This window comes from Zonotrichia leucophrys, chromosome 3, assembly GCF_028769735.1.
Source record: "Zonotrichia leucophrys gambelii isolate GWCS_2022_RI chromosome 3, RI_Zleu_2.0, whole genome shotgun sequence".
Classification (NCBI taxonomy): domain Eukaryota; kingdom Metazoa; phylum Chordata; class Aves; order Passeriformes; family Passerellidae; genus Zonotrichia; species Zonotrichia leucophrys.
In genome coordinates this window covers 24425410-24440185 of record NC_088172.1, presented here as the reverse complement: position 1 = coordinate 24440185, position 14776 = coordinate 24425410, and the positions used below count along the sequence as shown (strand labels likewise).

Below are 14776 nucleotides of genomic sequence, written 5' to 3'. Positions count from 1 at the left end.
ATAAAACAATTCTCAGTGTCTTTGAAATATAAAATGACGTGGCATTTTATAATGCCAAAGCTAGAATGCATTCAGTAGGTAGCATGAATGCATTCTAGCTTTGATAGTATAGTTTTGCTAATAATTTCCCTGAAGTTGGCAGGAAATCTGTCACTATTAAGGAAATGTGAGGTAAAGCAGCATGATTTTTCAAAGAACTCCCTACTTCTACTATGTTGCTTATAGCACCATCTGCAGGAATCCTTGAATCCCTGCATTCAGCCACTGCATTCCTGAGATAGATAGGTATGAATTTCTGAACATCACTAATGTTAATTACAAATTATATCATTCTGTCTTGCCAGACAGATCCATTGAGATTCATCCCAGACTGAGATTCTGTCTGTAGATGTTAGGATTGCTTCTCTTTCATCTTTGAGGTGTTCTAAATCCTTAAAAATGCTATTTAAGATGGCTTTTTTGATGCATAAGATGCTTTTTTTTGCCTTTCGTCTGTTGTGCAGTGACTTTAGGGAAGAGACCTGAGTCTTTAGAGAAAAATAATATGACAGCTACAGAAAAAGCCAGATTTTTTTTCCTTTTTTTTTTCCTAATTAAATAAATTATTTATTTCACATATTGTGAAGTCTTCATCAAAATATTTAAATATTATTCAAAAGTTTAGTACATGAAAGAATGTAAAATAATTTAATTAATTTTCTATGTCAGAATAGGATAAAAAGGAGAGACCATCTGATGACTCTGCTTTGCATTACTTTGTGTAAGTTGTGACTTTCTCTAGCTGAAATTAATATGTATATATTTGCCTGTAGCCGGAAGATTTGGATCCTTTCCAAGAGGCACTTGAAGAAAGAAGGTATCCTGGTGAAGTTACAATCCCAAGTCCTAAACCCAAATACCCTCAATGCAAAGAGAGCAAAAAGGATTTAATAACGTAAGCATAATGTGAGGTGAAATTATTTATCTCCTTTTAACTTTTTCTCTCTTTGTCTTTTTTTAAACCAACGAATACATATACGCCTTGCAGTATGAGCATGCAACATTTGCAGCATATAAATGTTTCAAACTGCCAGTTAAGTAAAGTGATAAGCTAACGTGTATTTGCTTGTTCTTAATGATGCTATATTGTATGGAGACGCCATTTTCATTTAAACCTGTTCATTTTGCAGCTTTTCGATTAGGATGCTTAAAACCCCTTGCAGTCATTGCAGCTAAACTGGAAACAATGAAACTTTTAAAAGCTTTTTTTTAAACATACTTACTATTTTGGCTGTTTTTGTTTTTGTTTGGTGGCAGATGTCCAACACCAGGGTGTGATGGGAGTGGTCATGTGACTGGTAATTACGCCTCACATAGAAGGTGTGACTTCATTTTTTTCATGGTGGATTCTGTCTTTTCAATTTATTGTTTTCAGCTTACCTCAACAATGCTGTCAAAGTAAAACGTTGAACTATGTGTTAACCCTTTGAGTAATATATGTTGATCTTAAAAGCATGCTAATTTGTGTGTTGTATAAACGTCTTTTATTTTTAAATAGATTACTAAAATTTCCAAACTATTCCTTAAGCATTTAAGTAGTTAACCCAGGAATCTCCAATATTTTTGTTATATTTTTCTAGTTCATAGAGAAACAAACAAACAAACAAGAACATTTACAGTATGTAATTTTGGAAGTAATATTGATAACTAAATATATTCAGAGGGTTAACTATATTACGGAATTCAATATTACAGCACTTGCCCCATCGCTTTTCTGCATTACAAACTTTTACTTTTTAATTTTTATGTTGTGTTTGTTTGGGAGTGTTCAGTTAATGAGAAGATTAACATACTTGTATGTCCTGCCATGTCTTACAGTTTATCTGGCTGTCCCTTGGCTGACAAAAGCATTCGGAGTATGCTGGCCACAAGCTCACAAGAACTCAAGTAAGATATAAAGAACAAATATTTTCTTTGTACATATTTATTTGACCGCAAATTGTGTAAAGTTGTATCAGAAATTAGAAATGTTGTCTGGAGAGCCGCTGCACAAGGGGCTGATCCTGCTTGGAACATGTATTGAAGTCTCTAGAAATTCTGTATAGGGGGGCTCTGTACATAAGTCTGTTGACCTACTATGTCCTTTTGTGTGTCCATTAGGTGACAGGGATGGACAAAAGACAGAACTTCTGGAATTTCAGCTTAATGTTTGAATTCCTTTTCAATTTTTTTCTAAACTTTCAGTTTGCTAGTTAGAACAGAAAATTCCCATACAATTAGACTGATGAAAAACTTCTGATTACGCAAGCAGTAAAGCATTGCAGTTTCTCAGACACAGTTGGAGGGAGAACAATTTGGTTTTCCCAAACGCTTGCATAATTTTCCCCAGGTTCGTATCACTGCTACCAGCCTAATGCATTTTCTCATGTGACTATATTTTTTTTAATGTTTACTAAGTTATCCCCTGCTTAAAATGGGATCTTTGTCATTCCTTTCAGTTCTTTGGAGTAACAGTTTTGAACTATGAACGTTAGAGGATCATGGCACTTAGCTTTGCTCTGTCTTCCTGCACATATGCTCTATTGCAACTTTCTGTGTGGAAGAACTATAGCATTTATTAGTGCTATGACAGGGCGATGCTCCTGAGCTGGCTATGTGGTTAAGTTGGAGAAATTTTCACAAGAAATGAGGAAAATTCAGTAGGGAAAGAATGAATGGATACCACATGCTGCCATACTGCTTAGCAGTATTCTGTTTTTACAACACGTTTCTTGAATTCAGTACATATGCTGATTAAAAAAACCCAAACAACTCTTGATGTAAACCGTGGGAAAAATAAGAAAGCAAGCATGACAAAACTGCTGGAGTAAAATTGCTCTCTAGTTTTACTTAATTTAGTTGCTAGAGGTAAACAATACATGCAAAATTTACGGCTGATTTCCCACAAAGTAAAAAATAATGTTTTGAAACTATTAGTTTAGGTCATGCTGATATATGCTGCCAGAAGAATATGTGATATGCAAAAGGGGATGTAAATGAGATCAGGGAAAACTTTTAAGTGTAAGTAGAGAAAGATGTGTACCTCAGAGAAGCTCAGATTTGGACCTGGATTTTGGGTTGGGATGGGTCAAATGGTAGAAGTTTGAGGAAATGTGAATGCATAAGCAAAACACACTCAAGACTCTTGAGGCAGCATGAATATTTTAAGCAAACCCTTCATAAGGTTTCTACTTATCTTAGGAAGCTGTTTTTGAATTACTTCATCTCCTCTGCTTTTCTCAAACATCTGCGGTCAAGACTGCCTGGTAGAAACCAGGAAGACAAGAATCCCAAAACACCTAAACTTGAGATCCCATTTCTATATCATGCCACTCTCTCTACTTTTTTCAAGTTTTTCCTAAGCAAAAAGCAAGATTAAGTTAAAGTAATATTTTTAGGTTTAAAATCTATTACTTATTATTCATTAGCATGAATTATTAATTTAGCAGTTACCATTATACCAGTTGAACCTATAAAACTCTGTTAAGTTTCAAAATGACAGAATTTTAAGCAGGCTTTCTTAACTCAGTTCTCCTTTGTATTTGCACTATGTGGCAATTCCTTGTTTTCTGATCATATATTTTTCCACAGGATAACAAATCAACAAAAATCATTGAACAGGGAAGGTAGTAATCATTGCATAAGCAACTAATTAATTTCTTCTCTTTTTCTTTATTATCCTCTGTGAGGCCCTGTCTTTGATTCACTCCAGTTTTCTCAAACTGCCTTCTGAAGATAGACCTATTAATTCACTCACACATTTGTCACTACCATCGCATCTGAGTGTTTCCTAATAAATTTAGTTATTTAGTTATGAAAGAATTTTTTTTTTCATCTGCAGTTGTACTCTAAAGTAAGTAGGGTTGTTATTATCCTCATTTTAAACCAGAAATTTAGGTATATCATTTTGATTGCTTACACCGATACTTTTCGGACTCAATTTGTCAGTTCTTCACATTGTAGAGAACTCTGAATGTTCAAACCCTTGAATTTGCTTGGAGTAATGGGAATTTAGCAGATCTATGTAATGCAATTGACCTTTTGTGAAAAAAATTCCTTTTTGAAAAAGGATGAACTCTGCAGAAAAAGCAGGAGAGTCCAGTTTCAGAGCAGCCATAATGTTCTTTCTCCTATCCCAAAACTCTGGGAAGTCCCAGCTTCCACTTGGCCCATTTACTCTGTCGTGTTTTCCTTTTCCTTCATCATTATTTCTACATTGTTCCCTGTCTCAAGCTCCCTTGTCTGATCAGCCCATCTCCTGCCTTCATCACATTTATATTTTTATTATCCTCTGTCTCTATATCCTGTGAAGTTGGTACAGAGACAGAAATAAAGCATCTTAGCATTTCCCACATATATTTGAAAGCAGGGAAGTAGGAGTCCTATGGATGGCAGCATCCTTTACACAGCTCTCATTTATGCTCTTGTTCTCTGCTTAAGATGGAAGAAGATGTGATCATGTAAATGTAATGTGGATGCACAAAGCAGCTAAACCAAAGCTACATAAGAGGATTTGATTTTGAAATTTTTGCACTGTGAAGTACTTCATTTACATTGTGTTTGAGTTCTGGGATTATAATTTCCTTGTTTCTAAAATGAGGAAGCAGAAGCTGAAAAGAAGCAGAAATTCAATAATATGGGATACTACCGGCCGTCTGTCAGGCCACCAGCCACCATGGGACATTCTGGTGTCTGCTCTATTGTCTGGGCTGCTGTTGTAGCAACAGCAGTAGAAGCTTCAGTGATCTGCATGGACTGGCAGGAGGAGATGGGGAGCATTGCTGGGATGTTTCACACGTTTGCTGACAGCAGAAGAGTAGTGAGAATCAGGAACTTTGGCTCCTGCCCCAGGCTGTAGAGGGAAATGTGTACACATTTTTTGCCTATAACCCAAGTTGAGATCCCTTCTGTCCTTTCTCTACCAGTCTATATTGTTCTCATCTCTTCTTCATCTTTTATTCCTTGTTCAGGTTTTCAATGTAGTTTTTTTTCCATTCTTCTGTTAAGATTTCAGCCTTTTTAAAATTCTTGGCAAATACTTGTTTAATGTACAGGGTACAGAGAACAATTGATAGTGTAGTAGAAAAACTGATAGAACAGCATACGCATCATGTTTCTGGACTGCATAATTTGGAAGGATTTAATACTTTTATGGCTTTACCATCAAATCAAATGTCACACATCTGCTGGTAAGGCCTTCATATCACATTTTACTGATACATTATCTCTTTGTGTGTATTTTACAGCACATAAAAATAATGTATAATGTAGCTTTCCAACTGGAATTTTGCTAACACAGACTTTTTTTTTTTGGTATCCCAACTAAAATACAAAATAGCGGTCACTTCAAATAATTTATAATATCATTCATATAATACTCACAATCAAAATAATATAAGAATCCTACAAGGTCAGAGAAATGTTTTGCTTAACAGTCATGCTTATTGTGTTGCCTTGTGGAAATTGTGGTCCAAGATTCCATTGCTCACATTTCCTGGCTCTCAGAATAATAATGTTGCAATTTTCAATTAAGTTGTTCCAGGGTCAGTCAGCATAATTATTCCTTACCACCCGTGCTTCTCATCTGTAAGGGTTCTCACTCAGGTTTACCATGCAGATTGCACAATTTTTTATTTTTGCCTGAAGCTCAAATAGGAAAGTGAGAGCCTTTGTGCGTAGTTTGTCAGCAGACTAAAGCAGTTACAGCCTGGTCAGTGATCTCCAAATAACAGAACAATATCTTCTGCTTTAATTCTCAATTACTTATGCTGGGGGAAAAAAAAAAAAAAAAAAAGGAAAAAACCAAAGTGGGTTGACAGCTTTAAAGCTGTCTGGAGAAATCAATATCTGGCAGGGAACCAAACTTTTCCAGTATTAAGATTTTGGTTATAGTACTTGTGAAAAACAACTAATTTTTAAAGGACCTAGCAACACTATATTGATGAGTAAAGTTAACTATGTTAAATGGGAAAGCAGTTAACAATCCACTCAGTGACAGCTACCAATATTAAAGTATTCATAAATTAAATTCAGTGTGATCTTACCAAGGGGCCTTTCTTTATCAGTTTTCTTTATTTATTCCTTATCACAGCAGGTTTTTCTAACAGTTACAATTACTTCCAAACTGTAATACCATTGTGGAATTATAAATACTGTTAAAAGCATTTTGAAGCATTTTAAATCTTATTCAAAACAAGTAAAAGTGAAAAACCCAAACAATCCAAAGCTAGAATTAATTTTTGTTTTAAAAGGACACATTTTGTTCATCAATAAATCGATCCCAGTTAAAACACAGCTGACCAACTGTGAGAATTTCTACTCAGTGTCCTGTCAATGTGGGAACCTGAGAACTCAGGTACCAGAGACTCCCAGAAAGTGACAAACTTATTTCTACTTAGTTCTACCTTGATGTAAAGATAATCACAGTTTTTCAAAGGTCATTGATACATATACACACACATATATATGTACATACTTTATGTATATAGGTAACTAAGTGTTAGCTTGATCTGCTGTGGAACTTAATATCCCATCCTCAACATCTACCGTTGTTCTCTTCAGTCAGTTTTCTGCCAGAAAATCCCATTATTGCTTATTCTGAAGAATCTGATCCTCAGGAAGATTTGCAGTTCAACTAGGTGCCCTCAAGTTTGGATACTTCCTGATACTGTTGTAGTATGCCCAGTATTTCAGTCCGAAGGCATCTGTGTGGATTTTCTTGTTTTCTGTGGTGGATGTCTTTTGGTATTTCCTGTTGAGGGAGGAGTGCAGCCTCCTTTCCCTCACTACAGTGAAGCCTGAGAGCTTTTGTTTCCTACATCTCTTCTTAATTCAAAATGATGAGTTCAGTCTATTTTTGCATGTTCTCTGCAATAAAGTAAGAGTCAGAATTTCTGTTCCTCCATCTTTTTTCCGTGTCATTCTGCCACAGTGATTTCCATATTCTTGGTGATCTTCTACTCTTTCTCTTAACTTTCTTTCACTCATCTACTTGTTCCCAGAGGGGTCACCCTGGCAGTGTTCACATAGAAAAGTGAGCTTCTCTGAAGCTCTCACTGTTAGCCATGATTCTCCTTGAAAAACAACTCCATGCAGTACAGTGTTTTCATGACAGAAAGGATATCCTTACCTCACACTTCTAGAGAAGCTCTTCTATATTAATATATTATCTATTATTTATTTCTACTGATGTGATTTTACTGCAATTTGCTCAGCAAGAACTGGGAAGAAGAAGCATCCTTCCACAAATGGAGAAACTTCTATTGTTTTTATTCTGATAAATAAAAAAAAAATATTATGGAAAAGAGTAGTATTTTCCTCCTTGCTGTAGGCATCTGGTAAAAAATAGGCCTTTTCAAATATAAATTTAAAATGCAAGGACAGAAAATATTAGGATATATTAGTAAAACACCACAGGAACATTTCCCTCTTTAGATAGGTAACCACATTATTCTTGGACATTGACCAGTGCCTGTACTATGTGAACCTTGATGGCTCTCCCAATATACAGTCACGTTATGTACTCAGACCAGTTATTCCTGCAGAATTCTGTTTACCTTCTGGAGTGAGTTCTCCACCTGTATCCTGTGTTTTCTACTTGAGGTGTTTCTGATGTTCAGTTCCTGGTTGTGCATTTGTTGTTTCATCTACAAAGAAGTATTATCCTTTGCCTTGCCTTCCCTTTCCCACCTTCCCCTTCCCTTTTCCTGTTGAGATTACATCTGTCCTCCTATAAGAATACAGCAAGACTTAAGACCAATTATATAGCTTTCACTCACTTTTATCTTAGAAAATTACTCTTTGCAGCAAGAGAAATAATCATTTCCATTCCTATTTTCACCTTTTTACTCCTGTTGTTTCTGTCCTTTTTTTTCTACATGGAAACTTACAGAAGTTGTCATTACAGTTTTTCTTGAATACTAAGGTTGTTGAGCCCAGTAAGTAATCTTGTGTTAAGTTGAAATACTCCTTTGATGCTAAGTATGTATCTTATGAATCTGCAGACACTTTTTGAAATTCCTTGATGCTTTAGCTAACTTGTATAGGAAATGTGATTGCAAGGACCAGATGTGATGTGTTTGGAGAAATGCTAAAAAGTGCTTGATTGAGCCATTTGTAAATGATAGTGTTTTATTAATTTATCTGCAATGTTGTGGTAACAAAAAACTGAACAAACTGTAGTTTTTTATGTGTTCTTAAATTGCAAGTTAGTGTGCTAGTCTAATTTAAATTGTTAAAAACAAAACCAAGGAACATAGATCCCCAATTATTAGTTCACCTATAAGGAAAAATCTTTCCCATTTTGCTCAACAATCCTTGGGCCAAGTGAAATTAGGAATCTTATGTGGTTTCAGTGGGTTTTTTTTGCATTTTTGTTTCCTGTATTTATTGCAGATTTCCACTTGGATACCTTATCTTTGATGGCAGCATGCATGCCTGGCCAGAACAGAACACCTTGGGCTCTGTTCCTGCACTTCTCAATACTCAAATGGGCACTGTAGGTTATACCTAGCATTTCCAACCTCATGTTGTGTGGTGTTATGATAATGTCCTTTGTATAGAAACCCATCATCTGCAGCAACCTCATCTCTGTAGTCGCAATAAGTTTCACATATGGAAGTGGCTGGGCTTTTTCTCTGTTAGAATAACTCATTCAGACTCTGGTAAGGTTGAGTCATTCCATTTTTCTCACTTAAGTTTGTCAACTTTTGTCTCTGAAATGGAAAACTCTTGAGTTTTGTTTACATAAGACCCTTCATCATTGTTTTCATTACTCAGAGGTAGTCTTAAAAGCATGTACTCTCTAAAAAGCTCCTTAAAAGCCATCTGCATTTCAGTATCTCTGATGCTGTGAAATGTTCCATGCAGACACAAAATTGTTTGCATGAAGCACCTTGCAGAATCAGGACCTTAGTAAGTTGTCAATACTATGAAATGCTCTGAAATGAGAAGCTTCCTTTGCATAGTGGTATCTACAACAGCCAAACAGTTCATGGCCTGTTTCTTTATGTACTTAATTATTCAAACCAAAAGATAACAGCAGCATGTATTTTTTTACTGTTTGGATTTGAATCATTATTTAAAACCATTTGCCACTCAGTTATTACCAAAATAGTCTCAATTCAGATGAACAGTCACTGAATTACAGTAATTTTTTCAAAGCAACCTGTATGACTTAAAGAGTCTTTGTTTTTAGAAGGAATGTAAGTGGTGGTCATCCACATCCCTGCAACTTCTATATGCCTAACTTTGAAATTGGAATTCAGTGTCTGCAATAACAACTTAGGCAGTTTTGAAGCTACATTCCTTAGTTCCTAGCTCTTCACTAATCACCAAATATTTCAGTGTGAATGTTTGTTTGATGGTTTATTTTAATTTTCAAAACTTTTCTCTTGTCAGTCATTCTAGTGCCATACTGTGCAGTTTCTAAGCAACTATTCTGAGAGGAGCACTTAATTGTGATTAATTATGAATGAATTTGTTTAGCTGTGTTAATATGCCCAATGATCTCTCTAAGGCCTTCTTGTCTTGGAGTTTTTCCATTTGTACAGTTGCCTCTGTCTTCCTCGGGTTTGGTCATACTTCTTTGTCATTGAACTTGTCCTGCATAATTAATCTCATTCAGCCTGGCATTTGCTTGTAATCAATCCAAGGGTCTTTTCTTTGGCACAATTTGGTAATTGTGCAGACTCCCATTGTGGTGTTGATCATTTTTGCTTCAAGTCAACAGATCATAACCAATTGCTCATTCCATCCAGATCTGCAAAGATCTGCAACATGATGCTGTGGTATATCCCAAGTGCTGAGGCGATCCCCATGGGAAGTTGCATAAACTATACAGTTGCTAAAAGGGGAGTTAAAAATTCAGTGTTTTGCACTTTCTCTGTTTGGTCAGACTTGCCAAAACCCTTTAATATATACCCAAAAATAAAAGTAATTTTGTCACTTGAAGTCCTAAACATGATTGTCCAGATCCTCAGTTGGTGTAAATTAGCATAGCTCTGCTGCCTTTGGAAGAGTTACGCTAAGATACAACAGTGATGATCTGGGCAGATGCCCTCAGCTACTCTCTTGGGTTAGCATTCATGTTTGATTGCCTTATTTAAATTTTTTGAAGTTACAGAATTCCTTGCATTATTTGGTTTCTTAAAATGGCCAGTTGCTAACTTGATTATGTGGTGTCTGTATCTGCACAGTAACATCTGATTTTGCCATGCAGTTAAATTCATCCCTTTACTTTTATCTCAGTGCTATTGGGACTTTATGTGGCACATTTTTTGCAGCACTGTAGTATCTATATCAATGTTTTATATCTCTAAAATATCCCATATCCCTCATAAACACCTCATCATAATCTTCTTTTACAATATTTTTGTATTCCCAGTAAGTGGAATTTACATTTGCTCATCTGCATGTAAAAGCTGCTCTTCTACCCTAACACACACAGAATTTCCACTGCTTCAAATTCTGTTGATTTCTCTCCTTCCACAGATAAGAACACTGTGCTCTTTCAGCATGGCCTCAGTTGTATGAAACAACCCTAAATTTTGAGGAGTATTTTACCACTGGCCATCATTGATTATTTTTGTATGTTTGACTGTGCTTGCACTGTACTCAGCTTCAGCAGTACATGTTTTCCGTAATAAGGAGGCAGAGGACTAAAGTATAAGTACATTACTGTCATTAGGTATTATTTTTTGGACTGTGGAAAACAAAAGGAAAAAAGACAGGTCCTTCAAAAAATGAATCTGAATAAATTATTTTTAAGATGCAGTTTCCAGAGCTGTAAGATTTACATAGTTTCATTCAAATAATGAGCTGTAAAGTAGTCAGTCAGAGTGATATTTAAAATGCCTTCTTCAGTCTTCAGAGTTAACAGTACACTGAAATGAACAGAACCTAGTTTCCGAATTTTCAGGCTGCAGATTGATGGGAATGTAATTATGAAAGCATTTGATCAGTTAAAAGAACTATAATTTATTCAGAAGAGATTACATACCCAAGTATTTTTCTTCTATATTAAATAGGAAAACAATCAAAACATGCAGATGCAGTTTATAAGAAAACCAAGTAGTAGACTTTCTTTTCTTTTTCACAGGTAGAAAACTATTTTTTTCTAGGCCAATCTGGCACTTTTCTTTAATACATGGTGCATACCAAAAGTATTCTAAAGAATAATTTCACAGGTAAAAACGTTCGTTTTTGACTCTATAATTGGAATCCCTATTTCAGTAATGAATCAGACATGATGTCAGATAATAGGTAAAGAATAAAAAAAATTTAATTATTTCTTTAAAATATTTGTATTTTTTTCTTTTAAATCCCAGAGTTATTCTTTAATGGGGAGTGAATTCAGTAACTGCTGGGCATTTCACAAATAAGTTTTAATTTAAAAGCTGTAAATATTAGTTAAGCTAGACACTGCAGAGATATGCTGAACACTGCAGAGAAAAATGGTTTTGTTCCCAATGAGTAAGAGTTGTAAAAAAAAAATTAGAGGAAAAACTTCAGAGGAATCATAAAAATTTATATGAAAATAACTGAATAATTTTTAAAAATGATAGTTCATGGGTTTCTCCTCAAGGCTTCTCCAGGAACCATTGTAGGTGGTGGTTGCACTCTGATGCACTAATCAAGCAACATCTGTCAGGAAAGCGTAAGTATTTTCTATAAGTGTAGGTATCGTGAAGGAGGGACAAGGGCCTTGCTTTTGAATAACACCAAATGCAACTTTTGTGGCTTGAGTGTGAAGAATATGAAAGAGTGAAATTATTAAGAATTTTTTTCTTTATTTTTTTAAACCAATTAAGGCTTATTCCTCAACATTCCCATTCACAGAAAAGCCCTTTGATGGTTCTAATTTTTTACTGAGACCTAATCTGAAGTATTTTTAAGTGATGGAATCAAAGAATCACAGAAAGGTTTCGGTTAGAACGGACTTTAAAAATCATCTAGTTCCAACCCCTCTGCCATGGGCAGAGGCACCTTCCACCAGACCAGGTTACTCAACACCATCCAGCCTGGCCTTAAATACCCCCAGGGATGAGGCATCCACAGCATCCCTGGGCAACTATGCCAATAGAACACCTCCCACTATCTTTTTCAGGCTTCAGATCCAAGATTATGTTCTGCAGCTTTGAAAAGCTTGCCTTAAGTAGCATATTTTTAATGGAGTGAGAACAATATTACGAGGCAAATTCCACATAGAGTTTGCACTTCTTCCATTTGACAAAACCAGTTTCAGGCTGATACTGTCATAGATAAGAGTCCTATCACTATTCATTTATGAAGAAAAGAGTATTTTTAAAGTTTAATTATTCAAGTATTGGTAAGGAAGTTCTTAACTTATTTTTGGATTCTATTTGATACAATAAGCCTCTGTAAATTAAAAATTACTGATATTCAATGCAAAATGTTCTGCAAATTTTATATGCAAAGCTATTATCCAGAATACTATGTTTAATAAGAATTTAACTGATTTTAATCTAATATTTACAAATTTTTAGTTAACTCTACTGAAGCCAGAGTAAATGCTGCTGATTTACAAATTGTAATAAGTAAACACATCAGGACCACATATCTCAAATTTTTGCAAAATTCTTGTGAATGTTAATGTACCACTGACTAGATGTGTTCATATCTTCATATAAGGTCTTACATAATCAAGAACATTTTCAAAAATATTTTTATTCCATCTTAAAATTCCCAAGGAAGTGGGATTGTCTTAAAGGCTAAGAAAATCTTTTTAGCTGTTCATGTCAATGAAGATACTTCCATTCAAAGGTAAAGTAAATGTAATGAATAAGATACTTATCCAAGGGGTGATTTTTCTCACAAACTTCTCTTACCATGAAAAGGGGGAATTGGCTGTTTTTAAAGACACTGCAAATGGATTACATTCTGTGCAATAGATACAATTGAAAACTATAAGTACTGAGAAGTGGCAATCTATGAGAGACATTTCTGTAAGATGTCATTTGCTGGATAACTTATTCCACAATTGACCTTCCTGTGATCCTGTATTCATTTCGAAATTAGTGGTTTTTCTGTGTCTGAATGGGTGCTGAGTGGAATTATACCTATCTCTACTTCATGCAAGAAGGTTAATGAAGATGTTCTTCTGTGTCATGTATAGCTGAGGATCCCAACCTTGGAGATAATCAAAACAGAGAATTTGTGTTGCAGATAGGTTCCTGCCCCATGTAATATTCTTCCAAGTCCTTGGCAAAGGGCTTTTATTTAGAAGGAATCGTTACAAGGATAGTGATTTCTTAAAAAATATTTTGGCAGAGTTTGACTAGAAGATGTAAACATGCATTCTGATAATAGAAAGTTGTGGTTCTTCCTCACCACCCTGGAAAAAGAAAAGTATTAATCAAAGTTTAGACAAGGTCTGTATCAACATTAACCAATTCAATTAGAAATCAGAGTAAGGAGCAGTAAATACGTGCTTATTTGCCTATAAGCACCTAAAACAGGAAGTGATTTTGGAAAAGAAGTTTATTGCTTTGAAAAAATCAGAGGGAAGTCTTCTTGTAAAAGTCATGTAAGGCAAAGTTAGAGACTCACTGATAGCTGCTTTTCTACCTCTGCAGTGCATGGGAGCTGGGAGCCCTGAAGAACAGCAGAGCCCCACTGTGTGCAGCCACATGGGCCATTGTCCTGCACAACCCTTTATCCCTGGCTGGAACATCCAGCCTCCCTGCACTGTGCAGCTGCTTGGGAAACTTCTGCAGCTCTCAGACTGCAAACCTGATGCTGCTCTTTTGTGAGATGCTTACAGTATAAACCAAACTTGCACTGCCTTGTCCTATGGGAGTTGCAGAAGTGGGAATTGTACAGAAGCATGGACTTTCTGCCTTTGTTAACTTTGAGGAAAAAGTAAGGAGGGCCAAAGAAAAGACATGAGAGCATATCCCATATCAGTGAAAAACACAATTTATTCTCAAGTGCTCTACTTAATGATACCTTGGAACACTCACATGGAGCTGGAATTATTACTTATGTGCTGTTCAATATAGTCTCAGATTCCAACAGAAAAATGAAGAGTTTAGCTTGAAACAGTTCTAATGATCTTATCAGAGATCCTACCCTCACTGAAGTGATATCTCCTTTGTTCTCATAATGTGCAAACTACCTCATCCACTTTGACAGGTTAGGGTGAAATGACACCAATTTCAGGTTACTGAATACTGTACTAAAAGCTTTGTTGTTTCTTTTACTGCTACCCAGACAGCTGCAGCATCCTTTCAGGGGGAACAGGAAACTCCGAAGCAGAGGCAGATGGATGCCCAGAGTAGAAGCTGAGAGTATTATCTCGGGTACACAGTCTCTCTCACTGATCAGGATATTTGTTGTGATCCACTTCATCTACCTCACTGAGAATTTCTGAGCATTCATTAACTCTGCAAGCTGGACTTCAAAATCATCACATTCAGTTTCAAACACAAAGAAATACACAAATACTTTGAATATATAAAACTATGTGATAAATTTGCTGATGGTTGAAACTTGAACTATGCAGAAGGGACTGGAATCAAGGAAAAATGATAGTGCATGATATTTCTGGAATAGAGCCTCCAACTAAGGGCTGCATCTGTACTGCTAATAGGAGGCCAAACAGTATTCTCTCTGATACAGATTTTAAGATGCATTACAGAATTATAAAATCATGTAGCCAGGGGTATCCAAATGTTAGCTAGTCTAAGCTCCTGCTCAGATCAAGTCCAGTTGGAATAGGTTGCTCAGGACCTTGTCC

At 35.7% G+C, this 14776-nt stretch overlaps 1 protein-coding gene across 15 annotated transcripts in view; it reads left to right on the top strand.

The window, feature by feature from the left end:
- The window catches only part of MYT1L (myelin transcription factor 1 like), a 300554-nt gene that overhangs the window by 241658 nt on the left and 44120 nt on the right, over nt 1-14776 (top strand). For 8 of the 15 annotated variants that reach the window (XM_064707653.1, XM_064707654.1, XM_064707666.1 and 5 more), the window contains 3 exons: nt 813-934; nt 1297-1359; nt 1858-1926. In XM_064707653.1, coding sequence (XP_064563723.1) covers nt 813-934; nt 1297-1359; nt 1858-1926 — 254 coding nt within the window. The remainder of the gene's footprint in view (nt 1-812; nt 935-1296; nt 1360-1857; nt 1927-14776) is intronic. The other 7 variants (XM_064707662.1, XM_064707664.1, XM_064707660.1 and 4 more) reach the window with 1 other exon arrangement.